The following is a 26237-nucleotide window of genomic DNA, read 5'->3' on the forward strand; positions in this document are numbered from 1 at the left end:
ACTTTCGAGATGCACTGTCCGCTTGTTATCCCAACACTCTAAGAACAGTTTACTCCCTTTGGAGTGCCCTTTCTGATAACGCGCGTGCCGTTCGTTACTGGAAAGTTCCGGGTTCACAGCGTTAAAGAACGTAAACGCATCAAGGCAGATGAAGATTATTGTTGTGTGGCAAAAGGGGCACTCCAAAGGGTGTAAACTGTTCTTAGAGTGAAACGTGCATCAAGCGGTGGCTCCATTCATAGAGCAGCATAAACAACCGCCTCGTTCAGCTGCCGATGGTGTCACTACTAGAATCGGCACGTTCTCTACTAAAATACGCGTTCTCTAAATGAGTGGTCAGACACGCTAAGCCTGTATTTTTTGTACTTCATGGAAAACGCAGAAATTGCGTACATGGTAATAGTACTATAAATGAATAATAGGCAGTATAACAATACAAACTATATCGATCTCTCACTGGCTGTTTTCGAAGGTGTCTGGTCGCTAACTACAGCGTGACTCAGTGATGCGATGGTGCTTAAATGCGCAAAAGCTGCGTTATTTACCATGTTCTGACATCATTTTATGTTACCGCGGCGCGAGTTCTATGACATTTCAAGCGAACGACGAGCGGTCTCTTTACTTGCCGCTGTAAACAAATTCAGCACTAGGCGCTTTGGACCATCACTGGCGCTTGTTCGGTAAATTGTGCGCTCTATCAATCCTCGTAGAAGTGAAAAGGCAGCGCGCTAGTACATATTATAGCGAGTATGCAAAACGCTTTCTTCCGCAAAGGCGAAACACTTAAAATTGCAAACAGCCCGCATGTAGTCAGTGGTTGCGGCTGGTCTTGGTCTTGTGTTGCAGCGTGATGTAGTGCGCCGGGCGACGAACTTTCTCAAGAAACTACTTCTCCTGACGGCGGGTGGAATGACGGAGGCGATTTAATGGCTGTATGTCTGGTTGAAACCACAGCCCTGCCTTTTGGCAGCTCCGATGAGCTGGGGCAGCGTGCAGTTGACACTGCCACAAGACTACATAGCGCTAATGGTCCGGTGCGGTTACGAATCACCCGAATGTGCGCTCCTCACCTCTTTATTATTGATCGCTGGCGCGACCAGCACGCCTTTCACGTCTGGCCCTCTGGGATGCGACAATTTTTCGCAATAACAGATTCGCAGGACTGCTCGGTCAAGTATGGGATTATTTTCCGCTCGTTCTTTTTTATTTGAAGTTATTTTCAAATTTGCCGAGAGATTGTATCATCGGGTGCGTGACAGGAGGCCTAATAAACGTGAAATTTCCCTTACTCGGACATGGTCGAAAAGTTGCCGGGGTTACCATCAAAGGTTGTTCATTTGAGTGTACGAAATAACCTGGACGCCCAGATTAAAGGGCCCCTGAAACGGTTCGGACAAATTTTGTAAACAAGTAAGGTACAGCTTAAGTAGAACATTCGCACCACAATTTAAGTGAAGCGTTACGTAATAATGGAGCTACAAGCGATTACCAGTTACCCGCCTCCCTAGCCATGCTTTTCCTCCTCAACTCGTTCGCCGAGCGATCGGGGCTAAGCTCCGCCTTCACTGGCTCTGCGTCACGAAGCGACGCCACATCGACCATTTCCGGTTGTTTTGGAGCCCGCCCTCGACCGCGAGAAACCTCTCCGCTAGCCGCTTGGCCGTCGACTCCAAGCGAAAGCTATCGAAGCAGCGTGCGTTGCAAGCATTCTGTCGTAGCGCCAAACGTGTCTGGTATTCCGGTAATCACACATTACCTGAATATTTTGACGGGACGGTGGAGGCATAAACTCAAGCTGATGAAGAAACCTTAGCGTAGACGTACGTGAGCTGCCTGATACGGGTGCCTGCCTCCACGGTCCAGCCGCCCGTGGGCGCAGAGCTTAACCAGCCAAAGAAAGAGCTAATATTGCTCTAACCAAGTGTAAAATATTTTAAACATTTACAAAAACAACGTGTTAATGAATATACTCCTGCGAAAAATTTACACCAGCAGCAATGAAGAATATATTTTGTTACTGCTACTGTGCGTGGTTGAGCTCTATGCCACCATGTGTCTGCACCGTGCAGACCATTCACATTTGCGCTTCTGTTCATCTCCTCAAACGACACGCAAGGGGACACGGCCAGGCCCTGTCCCCTTGCGCTTGCGTTTACCCTAATACCGGACTCGCGAAACGCTATTGCGTTAGTAATAATCTTCCGTTGTAAAGTGACGGCCGCAATCACACACATCCTGGCGCCGATCAGCCACTCCTGGCGCTGCAGCCAGTCAACTCGTGTACTGGCTTGCAGAGGGACACGATGCCGGAGCTTGACAATTTGCCAGTCGCTACGTCTGCAGGCCACAACGCAACAAAGTCGAATGAAAGCGCTAACGAAAAGACAAACCGATACTGACGGCGCAGCTCTCGTCAAAGACGGAGCACGTTGTAGCACAAGCAAACGACACTTGCTGTGTGCCGCAAGTGCTTAAGTGTACTGAAAAATTGTTCTTGTGCATTGTACCTGGCTCAACAACACTGTGGGCCAACATTTTTTTTGTTTCTTAGGGAAAAGTAAACGTCATTGTAAACACCATCAACACTGTCGTGAATGTTTGGCTGTATTATTGTCACATAACCTGTAAACATTGAAACCCACACTGTTTCAGAGTGAAACTTGCCATCAGAAACAGCAAAACTGAGTGTACCAGCCGATTCCGCAACCAATCCCGAGCTACGCCGACGTCCTGAAACATGGCAAGCGAACCAAAAGTAACAATGCCACCGATTTCAAGAGGTACAAATAATCAAATCATCCCAAGCAGCACTATAAATTTGTGGATAAAGGACGAAGCTGCTTTGGAAGTGAGCATATATTCTTCCATTCCGGTTTCTTCATACAGAAGCGCCCCATCACGAGATCGTCAGGACAGGAAAACGTTAACCCGTCATAAAAAAGAAGACAATTCTGCTGGAACCCCACAGTCCAGGAAAATAAGTGGAAGCGAGCAAACCGGCACAAAGTCTTCCTTCTGAGGACCAAGGAGAAAAGCCTCGTCTCAGGATTGTACCAACTCCAGTGGAGGAACCCTGGTTGCACCAGAGCCCCGACATGAAAAACAACCGCGCTATATGACACGTAGTCAGACAAAGAAGCTCAGGCATGAAGAGAAAGCACCCGCTCGTTGACCAAAATAAGCGCTGAAAACGAAACAGTCTTGTGAACAGCACTTTCATCTGGCAAAATAAAAATATATGACTAAAATCAAGCCAAAACTATAACGTCAGAATTTGCTAAGTCCAGAATGTTGATGTCGCAAAAAAACGTTGATGTCCAACAAGTTAACCCCTCGGCTCTGCACTTTGTTAAAAATTATGGGATTTTACGTGCCAAAACCACTTTCTCATTTTGAGGCACGCTGTAGCGAAGGACTTCGGAAATTTTGAGCACCTGGGGTTCTTCGTCGTGCACCTAACTCTAAGCACACAGGTGTTTTCGCATTTTGCCCCAATCGAAGTGCGGCTGCCGTAGTCGGGATTCCATCCCACGACCTCGTGCTCAGCAGCCGAACACCATAGCCACTGAGCAACCATGGCGGGTCAAAATAATGTTCCGTATTTAAATGTAATTAAAAGCACAAAACGCTGCTAATTGCGTTATCACTGTGCAAGTTTCACATCTATGCATTGCAAGTTGTTTCGCTATAACCAGGTTTTGAAATAATGACCAAATCAGCAGTTGCCGAACAAGAGAATGAACATCCTGCAGCATTTTGACAAGGACATTAGGCTCCGCCTGCCTTACAAAGACAATTTGTTTTGTCTGAACTTTTGGCTACACGCTGATAACCTTTTGCTTGATCTACTGTCGATCAGTAATGTATTACTTTTGTACCAATTTAGTGGTCAAATTGGCTGCGAAAAGAAATATTTGCTCGAAGCCAATAGTGGTACCATGCGAGTTTTCTTCCTCACGTTGGCGAAAACAAAGCTACTCGTTGGAATGGTCGATCCAGACTGGGATTCCTTTGTTCGGCCACAATTGAGAAGTAGTATGACCTTCCATGGTTGCTGAGCGGTTATGGTGTTGGGCTGGTAAGCACGAGGTCGCGGGATGAAATCCCGGCCATAGCGGCCTCATTTCGATAGAGGTCAAACGCAAAAGCACTCGTGTAATTAGATTTAGGTGCACGTTAAATAACTGCACATCATCCAAATTATTCATGTGCCCCCCGAAATGGTGTGCCTCATAATAAGGTGGTGTGTTTGGCACGGAAAACCACATAATTTGTTTTTTTAGAAGTAATGTGGCTTCTTTTGTCTTCAGTGTTAATTCTCGATAGGTTTTAACAAGTTTCTTGCTCTTCTAACCGTGGTCTCGTGGCAGGTCTTTTACAAATGCAACGTTCAAATTGTTCCTGTTTTTTTTTCTATCGCAGAGCAAAAAGACAAAAGTGGCACCGCCAGAACCCCACGAGAACCCACCGCATCAAAGAAATAACTCCAATACTAAAAGGATGGTAATCATTCTCTAGTTTGCTTTTTTTTCTAATTACAGATACCGCGCAGTTGTCACTCATATGTATCTTTCGAGGGACTCATCGGCACCTAACATTCAATAAGCTAATTTTATTAGGTTTAAAGCGCAGGTTCTATATTGCCAACTTTCCTGCCCGTCGCTGTGCTGCTGTCTGTCGGGAGAAGTCATGGTGATTTTTTTTTTTCATTATGGGTTTAATGGTGGCATCGAACCCCAGTCCCCCGGCACAGCAGACCGATGCTCTAGCGATTAGGGAAATATCGTAATTTTTTCTTTCATATTTATTGCTACGCCTTGCAGGTATACTCACGCTTGGCACGATAGAAGAATCCTTGCGATAGAAGTGTAGGGGCACGATAAGATGTTTTGCTGCTATCGTGCCAACGTGAACTTCCTTTTTGAGATTACGGCCGCGTATGTCAAATTATGTAGCCTGGGTGCGCAAGAGCCCATAGGTGCGCACCGGTTTCCTTTACGCCCAAGGCGCAGGAAATAAATGGGCAATCGAATGGGCAATGCTCAGCAAAACAGCAGTCCACATAGATTCAAAAAAATGCATTGTATACGCATATATTTTTCATATTTAGAGTCGTACGGCGCACTTTCAGTGTCATAGTCAGGATGTAGAATATACCAGGGCGACGACTCGCCTATCTTGGAATGCATACAGCGCGGCCAACTAAAGTCCCAAGGATAACAGGCGCCCAGTATTGAGCCGTTCTCTCTGCCTTCCCTCACATCCTTTCTTCTTTCGTGGCTTTCCAAGGTACAATCCTTCCTTTCTTTCTTCTTTGGCTGATAGCGCTAAATATTCGCGGCCTGAAGTGACCAAGTTAAAAAACGAACGTTTCGAGAACCCTTTCAGCTATCAAATTAGGTGGACGGAGTGTGCGCTTTTGCTGCTGTTGCTCTTGAGGCGGTATATTACGGCGGCGCGTTTGTCGATTGCGATTGGGATGAGCCAATTTCGAAGATTGACACAGCGTCCTCTTGCCGAAGTTAAATGTTGTTGTTAGATTAGCGGAGATAAAAACAATATCCGTGCGCTGTTTCAGCGTAGCAATAGCAGCATATTGACTGTGATGGGGCTTCCAGGCACTTGGGTAAACTAAGTAAAAATTACTATAAAATGTTTTGTGCATGGGTGCCAGTTTGCTGCTACATTCGTAACGACCATTTGAATAATATTGCACTTGTAAACAGAGTTCCAGCGTAACACAAAAATGTGCTAATGTTCCTCAGGACCTGCGCTGTGTGCCTATTAAGTTTAGGGCACAGCTTCCACCAGTGAAAAAGTTAACTGACGTAGTCTTTGCTAAACTCCTTAAAGCTTTATTTGTAGCTGTGGATGTTAGCATGGTGGCAGGACACATAACATGTATAGCATACCGGCTGAAGCGTGTCGGGACACAGGCCGCAACATGCTGTAAACTGAAGTTCATGAGCACAGACGCTATGCGAAAACACGCTTAAGTACGCGAATCTGCGCACCAGTACTTCTGCGACTGATGTACTGGGTGTGCTCAGAGGTGAGTCAGTTTGCAACCTTACAGGTCGGTTTCTTCTTTATTCACAAATGTGACTTTGGTAAAAGCAAAACAACGTGCAAAATCAGATTAACAGCTGCGGTCATAGGTTTAGTCCACTTGCGGTAATGAATTTTTACACATTCGAAAGCAAGGAACAAATTTCTGGCGAACTTCGGCAGGGGACAAGCAGTACTCGATAGTGCGCGCACACCCACACAACGCCACGCGAGCAACCATGGAGATGTGTGCATATCTCTACTACCAACGAATTAACAAAGTCCACTGTACGTATCACTGCACGCCACCCAATGCATGCGCCCCGGCTTACGACGCAGCTCTGGGTGCTCGTAACAAGTTTCCGAGAAATATATTCATTGTGCCACAATGCAGCTGGCTTGACGACGTAGAAATTGGATCGCTTTGTAAGGCGAGTCGGCGCTCCTGTTTATCTTACCCCGAAGTCATCATGCTCATGCAGTCGTCAGCACGCTTTTCTTACAGCGGTAGAGTGCCGTGTTTTGGATTGCACGGGTGCCACCTACCAGTAACGCCCTTCATTCCGGATAGATTGCATCTGAGCATGCGGAACCATAATGACGTCTGTTCGCTTTACCTCTAGTCGAGGCTTCAGCAGGTGCAAACCACCTGCGATCACTCGTGGAGGCTCCACTGGATATGGCAGCAAATTGAAGGCAACACGTATCAAAGCCTACAGGACAGCGCGTTCCACGACGTCGGGTCTGTGCTTTTCGCTCAGCATTTCTTGTGGGCGCCTTTGCCGGCGACGACCGCAGACGACGGCAGCTGTTGAAGCGTCAGCTGCAGGCAAAACAAAAAAAAAACAATGTACCGGTTCAATCGGCTTGGTGGCATATGGCCAGATGCAAGCTATATCGAACCAAACCTTATCGGTAGGCGGAACCAATGCAGCTTAAAGCACGGCGTGCGAGCGGTCAAGACAGCTGTGCTGACGAGTGTGTAAACAGAATTCACTTTCATTTCCCATTAGACCAGTTACCTCATTGCCAGCTGTACTACAAAAGAAGAGTGGCAAGTTTTTTCGTTCGGAAATGTTCCTCCTATTGGTATTCATTCTTAAATATTCGCGGCTGAATACGTCAACAATACTTCTCGACTTTGTGTTCACCGTGTCAGTAACCTTGTTTTCGAAGCAGACAAAGGGCTCCCAGAAAAATGAAACCTCAAGTGATGAACAGTGGCTGAACAAGGGAGTCTTCATCCTGCATACGGATCATCGCTGCCATGACAAAGTCCAGTCCCTTTGTCGTACATTTGGCTTTAGTCTGAGGATACGTTTCTTTAGCCATTGTTGAATAACAATATGGCTTATGTTCGCAGATCCAAGTCAGGCACAGTGACGAACAAGAAAATTTTCGGCCAGGAGTCAAACGTTTCAACAAAGGGAGTTGTCTTCGCTGCCATCAAAAATTTTAGCCTCCTTTCGGAAGCGTTCGCTTCAGTCTAAAAAAATATTTGGACGTGGAGGGCTGCGCAGTGTTGGGGTCGTTCTGGTGCCGTATAACGTAAAGCTATTTTGATTTTATTCCAATTTCCTGACATCAACTTTACGCAAACACCGACACAAGCATCGAACGGCGATCCGCAGGGCAGTTTCAACTGCAGAAGCAACGGTTCTCGTTTATAGGAGACATTTGCTGGGACATAGGAGATCCCTTTTGTCTGCTTTCAAAGATATCATTGGGCACCTTGAAAGTTTGGCCGACAAGAGACGAGGACTTCGGAGGACTGGAGATTGTTTCGGTTTGGCCGAGCTAACGCAGTGAATATAGATGACCGGGGCAGTAAAGTGGTGGTGCCGGCGGCTGCGATTGGTCCACTTCCCCTTGCTTAGATTGCGATGGGTGATCCAATATCGCGGCGGCATGCAATTGGGAGTAAAAAATGTCGATACCATTGAGCCACAGAAAATAATAGTTGGCAGGATGATGTCTTGTACGTGTTTAAAGGGCTAGTCAGCGTCATACTCCCGTGCTTTCATTGTAATATGCAAAGACATCCGTTCTCGCGGGCAGCGCGGATTGCTCTGTAAGAGCAATCGGTGGGCATCCTCATTTTATTCTTTTTGGAATGTGAGGGTGAGCAGGGATTGGGGCTCCATCTCAGGCAGCAACGTTGGAAAACTGGCTGGGAGCCCGCCGCCTTCCGCCACGCTCAAGGCTTCGGGCGGGGGAGGGGAGGGAGGCGTGGCGCGTTCAAGTCTGTGCGTGCCCGGCCTGGTCGCTGTAACTTGAAAGCCATGTGTGACAGGTACCGAGTGCGCGCTGCGCTGTGTTTTCAAGGCTTAGTTTGCTTTAGTGCGAGCGGCTGCACCAAGGTCAATTCCCTCGCTGTTGTTGCCGCGTTTTGGCACTGCAGTGTTTTGACAGCGAATTTCCGCGGCCATCGAGTGAAATGTAGGGATGTTGTCCTGCGGGCTCGTGACATTATGCCTGTGAATTTAGTTACACTCGCGGACAACTTCTGTGGTTATCAAGGGATAGCTATGTAGGCAAAGCGCGCACAAGTGAGAGCGCTTCTGATAAGAGTCCCGGGTCTTTATCTGCGTTAGTTCAAGCTGGGGAGGACAAAGCATAAACACCACACTAGCAATATTTAAATAAGATAGAACACACCACTGATTCTAAAGGTTTACTTGTTTTGCGGCTTTTCCCTTCCGCGTCTGGAGAAACGGGAAACCGTCGCACGTGGAAGGTACTTCGATTCAGCGCCGCATCCGAGCAATCAGAAGCACTGTCAAACACTGCCGGACTACTCAGCGCGGTAATACATGTGTAGCTTTCCCTTCATAGCCACAGAAAGCTCACCGCAAGCATAGTGCGCCTTTGTTTACAAGTTTATACGGCTAATAAAACTACTATGCATACTTCTTATAGCTGTTCATGAATTTGCCATCGCAATTCTTGCTTGACCTTTCGGGTGAGACTGCGTAATTTTTAGCACGTAATCTGGGGCAGCGTTTACGCATTACGTCATCTGGGCCGGCGGTTCAGTAAGTATGGGGCTTCAACGTATGCAGTGGTCACACACCTCTTGGTGTGGATCAGCCGATGAAGGAGCCATGCTCCACAAACCACACTAACGACTGCTAAGTTATGCACGGATCCGAAAAATAGTTGCAGGTGCTGGTTCATGGAAGATAATTTTGCTAAGCATCTACGGATATTTCTAAATGAAGAGGGCTCCCGAGCTTTTGTATAAATTTACGTTTGTGATGCAGAGCAAGCTGCACGAAAAAAAAATAGAATTGCAACTACCTGCGCCACCATACTTTGTCGTATAGTATTGTGCAAGTATTCTGATATTTTTCTTATTCTGCCTGACCAAGTGTTTAAGATGTACATTTATTTTGTTGTGCTGCTTCTTGGTATGTGTTACGATGAGTACGTATTGTTAGCTTTCGCAATCTCCGGTAGGTGTCCCGCTGCTTTTCTTCACACGCGCACTCTTGCACTGGGTTCGATTAGGCTGCTATGCCTTCGTGTGATGGTTCACGCTTGTGAATAAAAGTGTCAATTGGTAGTAAGCGGTTGTTCTCGCTCGTTCATTTCCTGTATCGCATTAGGTTTGCATTGTTTCGAAATCATGAATCACAACTAGCTCGCCCCAACGATATTCCCAGTCCGATAAAATCATCCTTGAATGAAGGATTCACCATTCGAAAGCCGTGCTACGCACAAAAGAAAGCTCACCATTGCCAGGATAACTTCTAACAAGAGAAATTGAAGACTGCGTCATGGGAACTCTGGTCACTTACCGGGACCTTCCTGGAGGCCCGATGAAGGTTAAGTTCAAGGGCGAGATATCGCGGCATTACTTCTGCCGGCAGTGCCACATGCTGTCCCCCTGCATGTACACGGATTCTGCTTCCCACATGTTGTGCAACGACTGCCTCAAGGATCAGCTCTACAAGAAAAAAGTACGAAATCCACTGTCCAGATGAGCGCAAGGAAGTTTCCCTAGCACAAGTAACGTACTCCCGCTTCGCCCATTTTTTCCATGCGCGTCCTAATTGTGTCGTTTAAAAAGTGGTTCCCCAAATCTTCTCCACCACCCAAACCACGAATAGCGTACAGCTACAGCATATATTATTTTTTATAGCAAAGATTCCTTTGCCAACCCTCCCAGACCTTTTTGACTATGGTTCCTGGGTGTTTATCATTTCTGAAATCGACAAATTCGCGGCATTTGAATAACGACTTCAGGAAATATTCGCTTCACGTAGATTTCAAGGTGTGCGTAGAGTGTGCATAATGTCTTTAAGCCACTGTGTATTGTCAAGTTTAATGAACGTGAGGCGTACGTGAGAACCCTGTATAGAATCGCCACGTGTGAAAACATCAAATATTTCGGGCCTAGCCAACTAGGAAAACACACACAACCTCTTGAAACATGTGCCCAACGTAAACCTTTGCGAACTAACAATGAAGTAAATGAAACCTCTACAAGATGTGATCACATATTGAGATCAAGTGCAAACACCATGCGTTTATCTTGCAGCTTTTCCTAGTAACATACTTTAGACATATTATTCAATCTTGCAGCATGGGTACACCAAGAAGTGCTTGAAGATTTGTGCGAGAAGTTTTAAATTTCAATGTTTCCATTGATTGTGTTTTCTTTTACACGTTGTATTTGTAACTGTGCACAAAGCACCCGATTTTGCAACAGCAGAAACCCACATGGGCTAAATATATACTTAATGAATAACAGCAGTGTGCATGTCCAAATTTCGGAATGAAAGGCTAGCACTGATAAATTAATATCATTTCAGCAAAAGTTCTACACTTCGTAGCAGTTGCAAGAAGTATGTCCTCCAAATATGGAGAAATGACGTTTCATTTAACTGTTATCATCTTTTCACTTGCCAGAGCGCTAATTAACCGGTACATCCCCAGCTACGGCATAAACTCTCTATACGACAAATCCTCAGGGGACCATGTATAAGGAAGCATGGGACTTCAACAAAGCGTTATATCAGTTCAGTTTATTTTCCTTAAAGACCCCAGATTTCAGAGGTAGTACATAGGGGTGGGTATAAGATAAGAATTTACACCCGTTCAAGTAACATAAGCGCGCATATATGTGTTAGTATATAGTATACATATTCTAGTATATTCACACATGTATACACACACATTAACGCCTACATATGTAAACATACACGCATGTAAACACAAACAACATAGATAAGGAAAAATCATGTACAACGTATTTGACATGGTCAGTGACATGTTGTAAAAATACGTATTGGCAGATTATGTCGACAATGGTAGGGGCGGAGGCCGTTAAAGCTTGCTGCCATGCGAACAAAAAAACAAGGCTAAAAATGTTGATGTTTGTGAACTTGGTCGTGAAACCTGCTGCGAGTGGCTGGTCCGGTATGATATGCGTGCTGCGGGCGTTAAATAGGGTGCTTGATGAAGGGGAGTACTGTAAGTGAGTTTGGGGCAAAGACAGAGGGAAGTGATGCGCCGAAGTAAAACGAGATCCGGACGCCCAGATAGTAATCACACAGTACGACCCAAGAATAAATAGTTGGTGTAAACTCAAAATATCGCTATCGCTTTGCAAAAGTGGTAAAGAAAAACAATAGAATCGGGCAATTGATGCATAAATTTTATTTCGGATTACAGAGTGAGTAATAAGAGCGATAAGGGAATGGAATGAAGTTTACCAAATAGGTTTGAACATCGGCCCTTCTATCCATAGATTGCACACTAACATAGTCCTTCACTTTAGGAAAAGAAATGAATCAGTGTTAGAATAACGTGAAAACAAAAACGTTCATAACAGTTTGTTGCGATTGCAGTGATGTACAATAGCACCGCTTGTTGTTTTAGGGCGGCAGCTGATCTGTCTCTGCTCCCTCATAATTTTGATGGCCACCTGTGTAACATAAAAAAAACACAGCAAACGATAAATTAAGCCCAAGCTGAGAAGTCAGGCATGCGTATTTCAATTTTGTTGCCTAATATATTTGTTTCGTGACAGTCGTCTTATATTGGAGCTTCGGCATGCTTGCATAAGATGTCGCCGGCAAATATGGGACATTGTCCGCTCATGTCACACCGTTGATTTTTCCCCTTCCATGTTCTCCTGTCCTCGATGCGATGCAAATGTGTCTGTTCCTCACAGGAAAACGATCACTCTCCTTCCACTCATTGAATAAGGATGACAAGCGAAGATGTGCATGTGGGCCCCTTAAAGGCGAACCGCACTTCCGCCACGGGTCGGTCTAACATTTCACTATCTTATGGATCGGCCCACGTATGGGGAGTGCTTAACGCATAAATCACCACTGCTGCGGGTTAGCCCGGTGTTGGCTTATCTTCGGGATCTTTTTCCTACACGCGGACGCGATAGTGGGGAAAGTAGCGCTTAACAGCTTCCCCTAAAAAGAGGCTTGAATTAAAAGTGGTCAAGCAAAGAATGCCGCTGGAGCCTGCGTTTCCCGAAGATCCCGAAGATAGTGAAACGGCAGGCCGACCCGCGGCGGAAGTGCAGTTCGCCAATGGGACTTACGGTCAAAAAAGTTTGTTGCAAGCTGGGTTGAGTGAAGGTCTAGGAATGCATATTAGAGCGACGAGTAAAGGACTACTTCAGAAGGAGGGACTATCTAGAAAGCAGAAAATGGGCGCAACACTTCCAACTGTTTATGCTGAGGATGATGTCGACAGAGTACAACAAATGCTCATGCGTGGGGCTCACTCCGAAAAACCACAGCCAACAAATCATCCAGCTGGATCTTGTTCCCAAAAAGACAAACAGGATGGTCGCTAACGCAGTTGGTGCTGGGAAGAGATTGATACGACCGATACAGGCCTAGGTAACTGTAGAAGGTATATAGGAAAGTGTTGAGGAAGAGAAGAAATTAGGAAAGTGCATACAAAAATGTCAGCATTAAAATCATGTATAGCATACCTCAGTAACCCAAGCAGGCTAGGTGACCACTTGTCACCGCCTCGTTTCAAATGGGAAGCCAATAAATCATCATTCTCGTCATGATAATCAACAACCACTTTTCTTGATATGAAAGTCCTCCATCAACCCTCACGGCATCGATTCGGCGCTCCTATCCATTATTGGCAACTCGCTTTTGAAGAAAAAATGTAATGCTCACAAGAGGTAATTGAAGTTTGCCGCTGGAGGCCTTCAACTTGCAGTAAGTGTAAAATTAGGTAGTGGTCATCATTCTGTGCACTTAGCTTCTTTTCAACGAAATTTCTCGACAGAAACTTAAAGACATTGTTCGCTCTCTTCACAGTCACAAGGCCCAGCATCCGTCGAGCCTGAAAAGACTACGTGCAAGCACTGTGGATGGAATGTAAAAGAATCGAACATGCCGCGTCACCTGGAAGTATGCTACGAAGTGCGAACTACTTGCGCATACTGCAATAAAGATGTCGCTCGCAAAGACATGAAGGTGAGCGTACGAATTTCGTTTTGTTCCTTCAGGGCTCATCTTAAATAAACCTCAGATACCAATACAGACGCAACTGTCTGAGTTGTATGCGCTGGGAAGTGCATATATGATGTGCGCACAGAAATTCAAAAGAAATTTAAGAATCACACATTTGTCCCACAGTTGTGTGATTCAGGTGCGTGTGAACGACATCGGCACATTGCGTTATCTAAAATACAGATTCCGCCACTTCCACACATAACTTCTCGCTCCAACGTTTGTTTATAATGCATGTACTTTTTCTGTTTATCAAGTTTAGCTGCAGGAAGTATTTTTATTAAACGACGGGAACGCGCTTTCATTTGGTAATCAGTTGCAATACTAGACTAGTGAGCAATGTCTGTCAAAACCACACATTTCATCTCCTATCCAGCTAACTATTGATGCAGTCAATGTTATTTATTACCTCACAATGGCTATTGAATATGCTGACCTGCATCAAGTATAGTCGATCCATCAGCTGACACCGCCACACACACACACACACACACACACACCGAAATAAATTATATATATATATATATATATATATATATATATAGCTTTGCAAAAATAACAGGTTAAAGTTTAAGAAAATGCTGATCTACGACCTCCACCAAGTTCTTGTTTTGAACTCTGAAAATCCCAAGCGAGTTCTCACCTTAAGATGACAAGTGTATAGGACGTTGTATCCGCAGCTTGAAGCTATGTTTTATCATACTCCTAAATCTATTTGACGATCTTTAAAGAATGACTTTTTAGCAAAACAATTTTAACAAAAGACACGGTGAATTTTGTCATATTCACCCATGGCATGAACAACTCGACTATACTTTAACATAAGATATTCATGAATAACTGGTGTGGTTACAGATTTGAAGATAGCACCCGCTGAAAGGCATGCTATCTTAGTCGAATATTTTAAAGGTCCACAGAGAGGATTACCGTTGTCAAATTGTCCAGACATTCTTCAGAGCAACTTTCGCAAATACATTACATTGTTATGCCCAGCGTTTTGGCGGCAGTTAAGTACTTTTTTCGGGATCTCATGACTGCTAGCGACAGGGCTTCATTCAAACATATAACATCAGCGTGCTTTATATGTGTCAAACAGTTCATCTAAATAGTACAAGACTTTGGTTAGGCAGTCACACACTCTCAGTTAAGTGATTCTCGCAGATGATTCCTGCAGATGTCAAATGTCAAAGTACGACGATGGCTGGATTTCCGGCCAGGGTGACCGCAGTCTAATCAGCGCGCATTACAGAAACGTTTCGTACCCTGGTTCAGTTGTGCCACGCTAAACGCATCTTATGAAGGCTAATTTGGAATCTTTCAACGCACTGCTTCACGGGGCCCTCGTGTTTTGCGTCTGAACGCCAAATGCAATCTATCAAGCAGCCGACAAAAAAATTATAATTTACAATTCTTCCAGCAAATAGTATTTTGTCAAAAGGCTAGCTTCTTCCTGTTTTACAGACTCGAGTTCATGATTACAGAATAATGTTTTATTGAGCTAATAAGCGCAATAATATAATGAAGCTACGGAAGGGGGTCTCAGAGCACAATGCTTTAAAAGGAGTTCTTGTCAGGTAGCACCAAAAAATAACAATATTAAGCCACAGCGTAAAAAGTGCAAAGCAGGCAAATGAAAGGACATAATAATACATCAGTTCTTGAATTGTTCAACCTAACTTTGATAATACAAAATTAGTACAAAATAATAGAGGTAAAGCAACAATGAAATACAAAATAATATTAAATATTGCGTACAAATTTTGTAATTGCACTCCTGTTATGACATATAAAAAGCCTTCAACGTTATTCATAAACATTAGTAGTATTCCGATTGCTTCACTCCAAACTTGGCTACCTGATATTTTATTCTTCAATCTCTAACTTGTTCTTTATAGTGTGCTATAGTTTCGAATGTTCGGCCCTCGTTAGTCTCTTTCTGACAATATTCTGCAATTTAATGTACACTTGTTTTTCATAAATTGACACTTGCATCAATTCTTAAAATTGCAGGCGCATACTGAGGAGTGCATGCGTAAGTTTGAAGAAACACGCGAGGTAAGACACGCGAATTTTTCTTCCATTTTTCTTCAGTGGGCTAAGAGGCATTTTGGTAGTGCAATTATACAGCCAAACGTCCATTTAACAAAACGTGGTCTTCCGGAATTCTCGGTTCTATAAATTGTTTTCGGAATCCTCCGATGACTATACTTAGAGCTATATACTTTTGAAAACGTCGAAGCAACGAAGGAAACTGAGCTGGTTGCCACGTACAATAAAGCTTGGGGGCTGAAATACCTGCCGCAAAGAAAGTGGTAACGAGAAGCTTAAGTTCTCGAAATGCCTTGAAATTTATTCATGCTTTCGTGTCTCAACATTGCAAAGCTTCACATCGGCTTTGCCAGATGCAGCCCTAGACTTCATCGCAGCCTTGTTGAAATGGAATCGCGGTCAACGATAAATCCATACGTACACCGACGAAATATTATTTTTTTATCTTTTTCAATACATACACGTTTTTCGTATGATTCTTGTGTTTGCAATTTACCGAAGCTCTATACTTCGCGAAAGAACTGCCAGGGGCAGTGGGTCTTGTTCAACCGAGGCTGAACAGCAAATATCTTTAAGAACGTCCAATAAAACTTAAAGCTTAACGAAGTGTCTACCTGTCCACGTCAAAGCAAGAACCGGAATGTATGGCTCAATTGTTTGTAAACATTATTGTTTTGTTACGATTTAACCCCCTCATAATATAATAGTCATATACTTTACCATTTGGCCGCAAAACGCAACGGTGGAAAATGGTTAATACATAAACAGAGCTCATCATCATCATCATCAGCCTGGTTACGCCCACTGCAGGGCAAAGGCCTCTCCCATACTTCTCCAACAACCCCGGTCATGTACTAATTGCGGCCATGCCGTCCCTGGCATGACCGCATAAACAGAGCTGATATGTGCTAAATAGTAGGTTATGTCCAATAGCACCTCTCAGCTATCGGTTCATAATGTAAACTGAAGGCAGCCGATTCGCGTGGATTTCACTCTGCGTTTTCATACTTTTTTGTAGCGCAGAGTCTTTCTATTTTTCGAAGCTTGCATTTGTCAGCATTTCTGATTTTTTTTTGTATAGATCTCGCGAGTGAAAAGAGCTCTCGTGAATAACGTTGCCTGGCCTCTACTAAAAAATGTTTCCCTTGGAAATATTTGTTATTCCGCCATTGATTAACACTTCATGAACCAGCCCTCGTTGATATTTCATAGATGGCTCAAACATATATACCAGTCGCGAATAATGTTTGTGTGAGACATTGTATCTTGAATATATTATGTATTTCCATCTACCGCAGTGCAGCACGATGTTACAAAAACATCAGAGGATTTTTTGAAGGAAGAAAGCTTCGGAGCTAAACGAAAAATTGTCTTCGTCTTGGGATTGCACCGCGGACTAAGACCTTTCACTGACGGTCGCACTGGCAACGGGGCTAATCAGTCCAGCCGCTACAGCTCGATCGAAATGCGACGACGCTGAACATAGCAAATAAGTTCTGCGGATGTCCACAAGGTTGATGAATATTAGGCCAGTGAAGCATTGGCGCCCAACGAAGAGTCGCATGAAGCCACAGAATAAACCAATAGGGTATCTTCTTTAGCTTCGCTCTTTACTCGGGTGCATAATATTTTCGATGACCATGACCATGTTTTCGATTGGCATTGCAGTTCCGTTTGAAACAGGGTGGCGACAAATAGCCACCTATACCACTTGTGCTAGGAGGTTTGCATCTATTGAATTATAGCATTTTATTCTAGGCGTATATTATATTCTCGCTCTTCAGTAAAACAAATTTCTCTATATGGTACAAACACTTATGCTTCCAGCAATCAGAGCATCATTAATCTCTTCCCTAGTATTTTTCACCTCATTATTACTCTAAAGATATATTTCTTATCGAGCTGCTGACTCATTGTCCTGTCATTGTTGAATTTCAGCACTTGTGGAAGCGTAATTTCCATGTCATTAAACTTGCTCCCCAGTTTGGATTTCCGCTGAACTCATATGTCCTTATATCTGAGGACGCGCGAAAGAATGTCTCCACAAAGATAAAATAAGCAGGAGTAGGCAGCCGTTCTTGTGCTTTCCATGTAGGTGCGTTTACATCGGGAACCTATTAGAAAGGCCTGATGCATTTCCTTTCTGCTACCCAATTTCTCTTCTTGTTTACTATCTTCGTGTATGTGCGTGTCGCTTGGGCGCTTTTTAAAGGTCTCGATTAGGAAAGCACCAACAGCCCCAACAGCAGACTATGGTGTACGTTCGAATGTCTGGCTCCAGCAGCTACGGCGTATATGCTCCGCCATAAAACCACACACATGTTATTATTTGTATCATCGTTACATTGCCGCCCCTCTAAAATGAAGTTATCAGCTCAAGCATATTTGCGTTCACTGGGAGTGCGTGGAACAGCTATTTTTTTCAATAATTCAGCGCTGTTTGCTTTTCCGTATGAGATATATAGAGTGTGTTTACCTACTGCTGGCCCGTCCCTTGACTATTGTAACCATAGCATGCGCTTTTTTCCCTCTTTAATTCCAGGCAAGCGATGCTGCAGCTGCCGCTTCTGGAAACTCCAAGAAGGTAGGAGCACATCACGTTTTATTATTTGTTGTCAGTGTTGTGCTCTATTGTTATAAATCAGAATGGTCTACGAAGCGAACACATGCAAAACTCACCTCTTTGCGTGCTTTCTAAACCCAAACCCTGAGGCGCTGTAGCGTACAACTATTCGAAACTTTTCTATTCAAATTCTGCAATCAGCCAACTGTGAATGGTCGAAAACTTTTTGGACTACCCCCACTTCACCTGTCTGTCATGCTATGTCACGAAAATCGGGACAGCTCCCCATCTGATATGACGTGAGCACACTGAATATGCATGATTTGGCCGAACAATAAAAGTTATTTCTGATTCGATGCCTTTTCAACATTAGCCCTCGGCTATTTGTCAAGAGTTTTCTGGCTGCACCCACTTCATCTGCCTATCACGCGACGTCACAATACCGCGAGAACTCACCAAGTCAAAGTGCAGTGTACGCATTAAAAATGCAATAATATGCCAAACAAAAGTGAATATACTTCTGAATAGCCGCAGGCTGCCCCATTCCGAAAGGAATAAAAGATGGCTGCCACCAACCACTCGGGCACTGGCTACTCGCACCTGCCGGAGAACATGGGTTTATCTGCGCATGATAAAGCTTTCTACGTGGCCATGTAACGTCTTCAAGCAAATTCGGCACGTTTACGACCTCGTTCTACCAACCCTTCTTTGTTGAGGATCCGTTTTAGTGTCATTCTTCACCTGCCATTCCATGCAGCCGCAATTTTCGGCCAGCGACTGCAAACGAACTGAGGGAAAGCGGACCAATTGCAGACGCCGGCACCACCCTCTTCATCCGGTTATGGATCTTCAGTGCAGTGGCTCGGCCCTATCGAATCCATCTCCACTTGAGTGTGTTCCTCGCCTCGTGCTAGCCAATCAGGTATGACCAGCCGCTCAATGTAGACAATGTTATTCGTTTTTCAAGCAAACAAAAGTGACCTCCTATGATCGAGGAGAGCGTTTAATTGGTCTGTTCAGACAACCCTGTGAGTCACCGCCCGATGTTTGCGTCAGCGGTTACGCAAATTTGACGTCAGGAGATTGGAATAAAAACATATTGGAATAGTTTTGCGTTATAGGGCCCCTGTAACAAAATTCTACGTGGTAGGTGTTAGCACGAGAATGAGCTAAGGACCGCGGTAATAACGATCGAACAAAAAGATGTTAGGTGTAATGGTAAAAAACAGGAAGTTAGTGGTGTGGATAAGGCTGCAAACAGGTATGGCCGGTATTCCAGTTGACGTTCAAAGAAAGAAATGTTATGTAATGCGTAAGAAGTAATGCAATGCGTTACATGTAATGTAATGCGGTTATGTAATTCGAAAGGTAGATGACCGTTGGTCCATTGGAGTTACAAGATACGTGTCAAGGGATGGAAAGCGCACTAGAAGACGGTAGGAAATTAGGTGGTTGATGAAATTAAGAAATTAGCAGGTGCAAGCTGGTATGAGCTAGCGCAAGACAGGCGTAATTGGAGATCGCTGGGAGAGGAGTTCGTGCTACAGTGAACATAAAAAATTTTCTCCATAAATAGGAGCAATAGTTGAGCTTAGAGAGTGCGCTTCTTTTTTCCGGTCAAGTTCTCACTGAGCAAGTTATTAGCCTTCACTCAAAACTACCCGTGCTATGCCTCGCAAAAGAGTATTCAGTTCTTTTTCCTCGAAACCAGCTTTACTATTTCATTAAAACGGTAAACCTCTCTTTGCCATCATTGCTAAGCTCAAGAGTGCAGAGAGCAAGCATAGAGCCTTTCTGAAATCAAAAGTTCTGTTAATGTGGCTTAAGGACCACAATTTCTTGGAAAACTGAGGCAGCGTTTATTGGCTCTAAGAAATTAATTGGCCCACGTGATCACTTTACGTAGAATGCTTTCGGCTGGGGTACCAAAAGTCATGCTCACTCAATTAATCCATCGCCTTAGGGCCAAGTTGAGTCTTGTGACAACGCAGCCAAGCTTTATAGTGGTTTCAGAAACAGGGGCAACAAGTGCCTTTAATTATCAATCAATGAAATTTATTTTATATTTCAGTATGCATGCAAGAAAGTCATTTTCGAATAAAAGCTACACAAGTAGCTTGAGATCTTTCAAATGATTTTGCTAGGCAAAAGCAGTGAAATTGGATGTGCACAATTATGAGAGCTCAAGGCAATCACTAACACCATGCGAATGCTGCAATTGCTGGGAATGTGAATGCAATTTAAAAAAAAGATGAATAAGATGTTTTAGCATTGTTTTGCGCCAGAGGAAACGGCACAACATAACAGGAAGGTAATAATATTTAGAACACCAAACAAAACTTACAGTGAAACTAGCTTCAACTTTTGTATAGCTTGACCGAGACTGGAAAGGAAGCAAATTTGAAGCACTCATACACTTAAGTAGCAAAGAATCAGCGTTAGAGTGACAGGAAGCATGCCTTCTCTGTGCTCAAACGACTAGGAGCTTTCTCTTCCTTCTTTTTCTTCAAACTGCCTACGACAAATTTACACTGCCAGTGCATAAAGGTAAACAATAGAATCTAAATGTGGTGGAAAGATCACAGATTTTAATTACTAGATGTCACCTACTTAAGTCATCCGAATCTAGATTTTGACGTTCTTCTGCAAGCACTTCTCTTTGTCTTTGCCGCTTTTCTTTTTGGAGTGCCTCAGTTGCACAGCTATTCATGACCACTATATTTATGGGAAATTCGCAAGTGTACATCCGTGGCAGGCCCCACTAACAGCAGTGCTTTGACGATGCTCCAGACTGGGGGTAACAGCAAATAAAATGCTACTTTCGCTTTGCATGCAAGACAGAGAGGTTCTTAGTGCTCAAAAGCTTTGGCATGGTAACATGCCTAGCATGCCTTTCCAGGGGGGTATGATGAAAGTATAAATAACATGTGCAATGAGCAACAGACAGAAAATGTACGCAAAGGGCAATTCTCAACATATAAAGCACTTCATTGCGACCAGCGTTTCAAGGAAGTTTGATTGCCTTGATTGCACGAGCTGCACAGGCAGCGCTGGCCCATAGTCCAAGGACGTGTCTCAGCTCAAGGTATGACAGTCTGTGGTGAATGTTCAGTGAGAAATTACAGGGCAGTTGCAACGATTTTTTGACAAATGTTCATTAAATTCTCTGGGCACATTTTCTTGCACACTTCAGTCATTTCTTCAGAGCAGCAGGCTAGAGATTTGCGCAGATTGTTTTCCCAGATGGATTTATAACCCTCGAACCAGCTCCTCCTCAGTTATTCCTCATCTCATCAATTAATGGCCTGACTGTGTTGGGGTGCTATACGCGTAGCATGCTATGATTTAATGGCAGGCTACAGTGACGGCACTAAGGAGTCGACGACTGTGAGCTGAGCGCTAAAAGTCATGTTCCATGTGGACGGCCAAGGGGCAGGTGGCAAGTAGTGCTGCGAAGTTGACTGCACGAACATGAGTCCTTGCAAGCTGCGCACAGTTTGAGCCGATGTCGATTACGTTCAGCCAAGGTTAGGCCTAGCGCCGTCGCCTAGTTCGCGCATCAGCTACCGGTGGACCTGATCTGAAGGTTCAGGTATTAGCTTGAAGACCACTACTTCTTAGTTAACTTTCGAGCTCATGGATATTAACCATTTTGCATTTCGCGCTGTGCACAGACAAAAAAAGCCACAAGCGACAGCCCGGCGCACTATCAACGTCAGTACTTTTCCGTTCTTTAAGAAAGCCAATCGTATACGCTGGTGTTTCCACAAAAAATTGTACTACGTACATGGGTGTATTCCTGCGTATTATTATGCTGACTCATAATTCAACTTTCGAGATGCACTGTCCGCTTGTTATCCAAAACGTGCATCAAGCGGTGGCTCCATTCATATAGCAGCGTAAACAGCCGCCTCGTTCAGCTGCCAATGGTGTCAATACTGGAATCGGCGTTTTTCTGAGAAAAAAATCCGTGTTCTCTAAATGAGTTGTCAGGCACGCAAAGTTTGTATTTCGTGTACTTCATGGAAAGCGCATAAATTGTGGGCATGGTAATAGTGCTATAAATCAATAGGCAGTGTATCAACACAACCTACATCGATCTCTCACTGGCTGTTTTCGAAGGTGTCTGGTCGCTAACACCAACGTGACTCAGTGATGCGATGGTGCTTAAATGCGCAAAAGCTGCATTATTTGACATGATCTGACATCATTTTAGGTTACCGCAGCGCGAGTTCCATGATATTTCAAGCGAACGATGAGCGATCTCTTTACTTGCCGCTTTAAAGAAATGCAGCACTAGGTGCTTTGGACAATCACTGGCGCTTATTCGGTAAATTGTGCACTCTATCAATCCTCATAGAAGTGAAAAGGCAGCGCGCTGGTACATCTTATAGGGAGTATGCAAAACACTTTCTTCCGCAAAGGCAAACCACTTAATATAGCAAACAGCCCGGATGGAGTCAGTGGTTACTACTCTTGGTCTTGTGTTGCAGCGTGACGTACTGCGTCGGGCGACGAACTTTCTGAAGAAACTACATCTCCTGGCAGCGGGTGGAATGAGGGAGGCGATATAATGGCTGTCTCTTTGGTCGAAATCACAGCCGTCCCTTGTGGCAGCTCCGATGAGCTGGTGCAGCGTGCAATTGACTCCGCCACATGAATACATAGCGCCAATGGTCCGGTGCGGTTACGAATCACCCGACTGTCTGCCCCTCGCCTCTTTAATATTGCTCGCTGGCGGGGCCAGCACGCCTTTCACGCCTGGCCTTCTCGGACGCGACAATTTTTCGCACTAACAGATTCGCTCGACTGCTCGGTCAAGTATGTGATTAGTTTCCGCCCGTTGTTTTTTTATTTGAAGTTATTTTCAAATTTGCCGAGAGATTGTATCATCAGGTGCGTGACAGGAGGCCTAATAAACGCGCAATTTTCCTTACTCGGACATGGTCGAAAAGTAGCCGGGGTTACCATCAAAGGCTGTTCTTTTTAGTGTATGAAATAACATGCACGCCCAGATTATGTGATCCATATGTTCCTGTTTGTTTCTCTCACGGCACAATGCGGGCCATATTTGTCTTATTTCCAATAGAACGTATGTTTTAGCATTTGTGGCAGTTAGCCGAATGCGGAATGGGGATGACCCGATCGCACCGGTTAAGACAGCACGGCATGCGAAACCTGCACATGGGATCGTAGATCCAAATTGGTCCGCACTACCGATCTTAGTTGGCCCTGAAAGCACATTGTGCGTGCTATGAAGAACGAGCCACCAACGCTGATTGATCACTCCTAGAGAGTTGTATTGAGAGTAGCGCTGTAGAGTTCTGCGCTGGGCAAGTGGTGGAGTACTTATGTAGGTTGCCTGCTACTCCGCAGTGAGGAGGCAGCCGATGCAGATCAATGCTGGGCTACACAGCACAGGTTTAGGTATGCAAGCAGTTGATGTAGGCAACTTGTTGCTTGGGGTGGTGTGGTTTCAGGGATAGCATGGCAGTACGAGTGTCTCCAAAGATGGCCCAGCATCTGACATTTTGCATTAAAATTTAGATGAAAGCTCCTCGGAGTGCAGCTAGCTACGTGCTAATAAGGGGCCCTGTGGCTATGCTTCACCGAAATAACGACGCGTCTTGATAGAATCCACGCTTCTGTGTCAGATGAATCTATTGTCACAATTGTCAAAATGCGGTCAATGTAGTTGTGACAACGTTGTTCGGAGCAACACGCGATGTGTGGTAGCGTAAAATACTTTAATGCTGGCACGGGGGTTCCATGCGTTTTATACCTGGCACATTTGTATTGATATACAAGGAAGAGATCCTCCAATAAGACAGCAAAGGAACAGACCGATCTCGTAGTCAGATGCGTGCAGGTCGATGACTTGAGAACAATATGTGCGAGCTGGAGGACGTTCGATTGACGGGCAGTATATCGTAAGTGGGCACGATTGATCTGGACTGCTTGCAGAATTTGCAGTGGGAGGTGCGGGCTTCCGGTCATAGTGCGATTTGTTGATCTTTCCCCGCGGAGGTCAAGACGTGTCCTTAATTTTCCCTCGTCTATTCGCTCAAATATATTCCCACTTGTGTGGTGAAGACCATGCAAGGTGGGAATAAAATATCGAAGGAAACCTTCGCAAAGCACTGCATGTAATTTTACCTATAACATTGCATTTCGATATATGCAGCATACGTAGTATAGTATGTTTTTAAAGAAAGAAAGCCTGTGGACTTCTTTCTTTTAATATAAATATCATTGTTTTAGCAACGTACACCACAACTTATCTAGCATTCCTTCACATTCCGCTGACGAAATAAAAATTTGTACTGAAATATTACATGATTTGCTGTTGCGTCAGTTTTAGTACCCTAGGAACAGTTTATGTTGAAAACAACACAAAGAAGAATAAAGAAGTCGCGAACAATTTTCATCCTTTATGTTAAGGAAAAGCAAAGTAAATTTATTTGCCCAGCATATCTTGTAAGAGACAGAGATGTCCTCTATCGCGAACTGAAATTTCTGATTAAATTTCAAAGCCTAATTGCGAAGCATTTGGCGCAAAATATGTTTTACTCCAGAATGGCGACGAGCAGTTCGTTTTCGAATTTCGAGATATGTATAGGCAAAACATCAACAATGACAAAAATGTTTTGTTCAGCAGGTACAATTTCGGGGGGTATTCGGGGATTAGTGTTTTTTTTTTTTAACATTCCTATAGTGTTCCAACTGTAGTGCTTTGCAGCTCAACAGAGACTGCTGAACAACCCTGTGGACCAACATTTTTTTGTTTCTTGGGGAAAAGTAAACATCATTGTAAACACCATCAACACTGTCGTGAATGTTCGGCTGTATTATATCGTGACATAACCTGTAAACATTGAAACCCACGCTTTTTCAGAGTGCAACTTGCCATCAGAAACAGCAAAACCGAGTGTACCAGCCGGTTCCGAAACCAACCCAAAGCTACGCCAACGCTCTGAAACATGGCAAGCACACCAAAAGTAACAGTGCCACCAATTTCAAGAGGTACAAATAATCAAATTATTCCAAGCAGCACTATACATTTGTAGATAAAGGACGAAGCTGCGTTGGAAATGAGCGTACATTCTTCGAATCCAGTTTCTTCATACAGAAGCGCCCCGTCACCAGATCGTCAGGAAAGGAAAACATTTACCCTTCATCAAAAAGAAGACAATTCTGCTGGAATCCCACAGGCTTGGAAGATAAGTGGAAGCGAGCAAACCGGCACAAAGTCTTCTTTCTGTGGACCGACGAGAAAAGCCTCGTCTCAGGATTATACCAACTCCAGTGGAGGAACCCTGGTTGCACCAGAGCCCCGACATGAAAAACATCCGCGCTATATGACACGCAGTCAGACTAGGAAGCTAAAAGGTGAAGAGAATCCACCCGCTCGTTGACCAAAATAAGCGCTGAAAACGAAACAGTCTTGTGAACAGCACTTTCATCTGGCAAAATAAAAATATATGACTAAAATCAAGCCAAAACTATAACGTCAGAATTTGCTAAGTCCAGAATTTTGATGTCGCAAAAAAACGTTGATGGCCAACAAGTTAACCCCTCGGCTCTGCACTTTGTTAAAAATTATGGGATTTTACGTGCCAAAACCACTTTCTCACTTTGAGGCACGCTGTAGCGAAGGACTTGTGAGCACCTGCGGTTCTTCCTCGTGCACCTAACTCTAAGCACACAGGTGTTTTCGCATTTTGCCCCAATCGAAGTGCGGCTGCCGTAGTCGGGATTCCATCCCACGACCTCGTGCTCAGCAGCCGAACACCATAGCCACTGAGCAACCATGGCGGGTCAAAATAATGTTCCGCATTTAAATGTAATTAAAAGCACAAAACGCTGCTAATTGCTTTATCAGTGTGCAAGCTTCACATCTATGCATTGCAAGTTGCTTCACTATAACCAGGTTTTGAAATAATGACCAAATCAGCAGTTGCAGAACAAGAGAATGAACATCCTGCAGCATTTTGACAAGGGCATTAGGCTCCGCCTGCCTTACAAAGACAATTTGTTTTGTCTGAACTTTTGGCTACACGCTGATCACCTTT

At 44.3% G+C, this 26237-nt stretch overlaps 1 protein-coding gene across 5 annotated transcripts in view; it reads left to right on the forward strand.

Moving 5' to 3' along the window:
• The window catches only part of LOC126544574 (uncharacterized), a 235665-nt gene that overhangs the window by 137258 nt on the left and 72170 nt on the right, over positions 1-26237 (forward strand). For 4 of the 5 annotated variants that reach the window (XM_055077729.2, XM_055077730.2, XM_055077731.1 and 1 more), the window contains 5 exons: positions 4423-4503; positions 13359-13517; positions 15564-15608; positions 18145-18186; positions 18923-19087. In XM_055077729.2, the coding sequence (XP_054933704.1) occupies positions 4423-4503; positions 13359-13517; positions 15564-15608; positions 18145-18186; positions 18923-19087 (492 nt within the window). Of the gene's footprint in view, positions 1-4422; positions 4504-13358; positions 13518-15563; positions 15609-18144; positions 18187-18922; positions 19088-26237 lie in introns of those variants that run through there. The other variant, XM_055077735.1, reaches the window with a different exon arrangement.

This window comes from Dermacentor andersoni, chromosome 10 (assembly GCF_023375885.2).
Source record: "Dermacentor andersoni chromosome 10, qqDerAnde1_hic_scaffold, whole genome shotgun sequence".
In the NCBI taxonomy this organism is placed as follows: Eukaryota; Metazoa; Arthropoda; class Arachnida; order Ixodida; family Ixodidae; genus Dermacentor; species Dermacentor andersoni.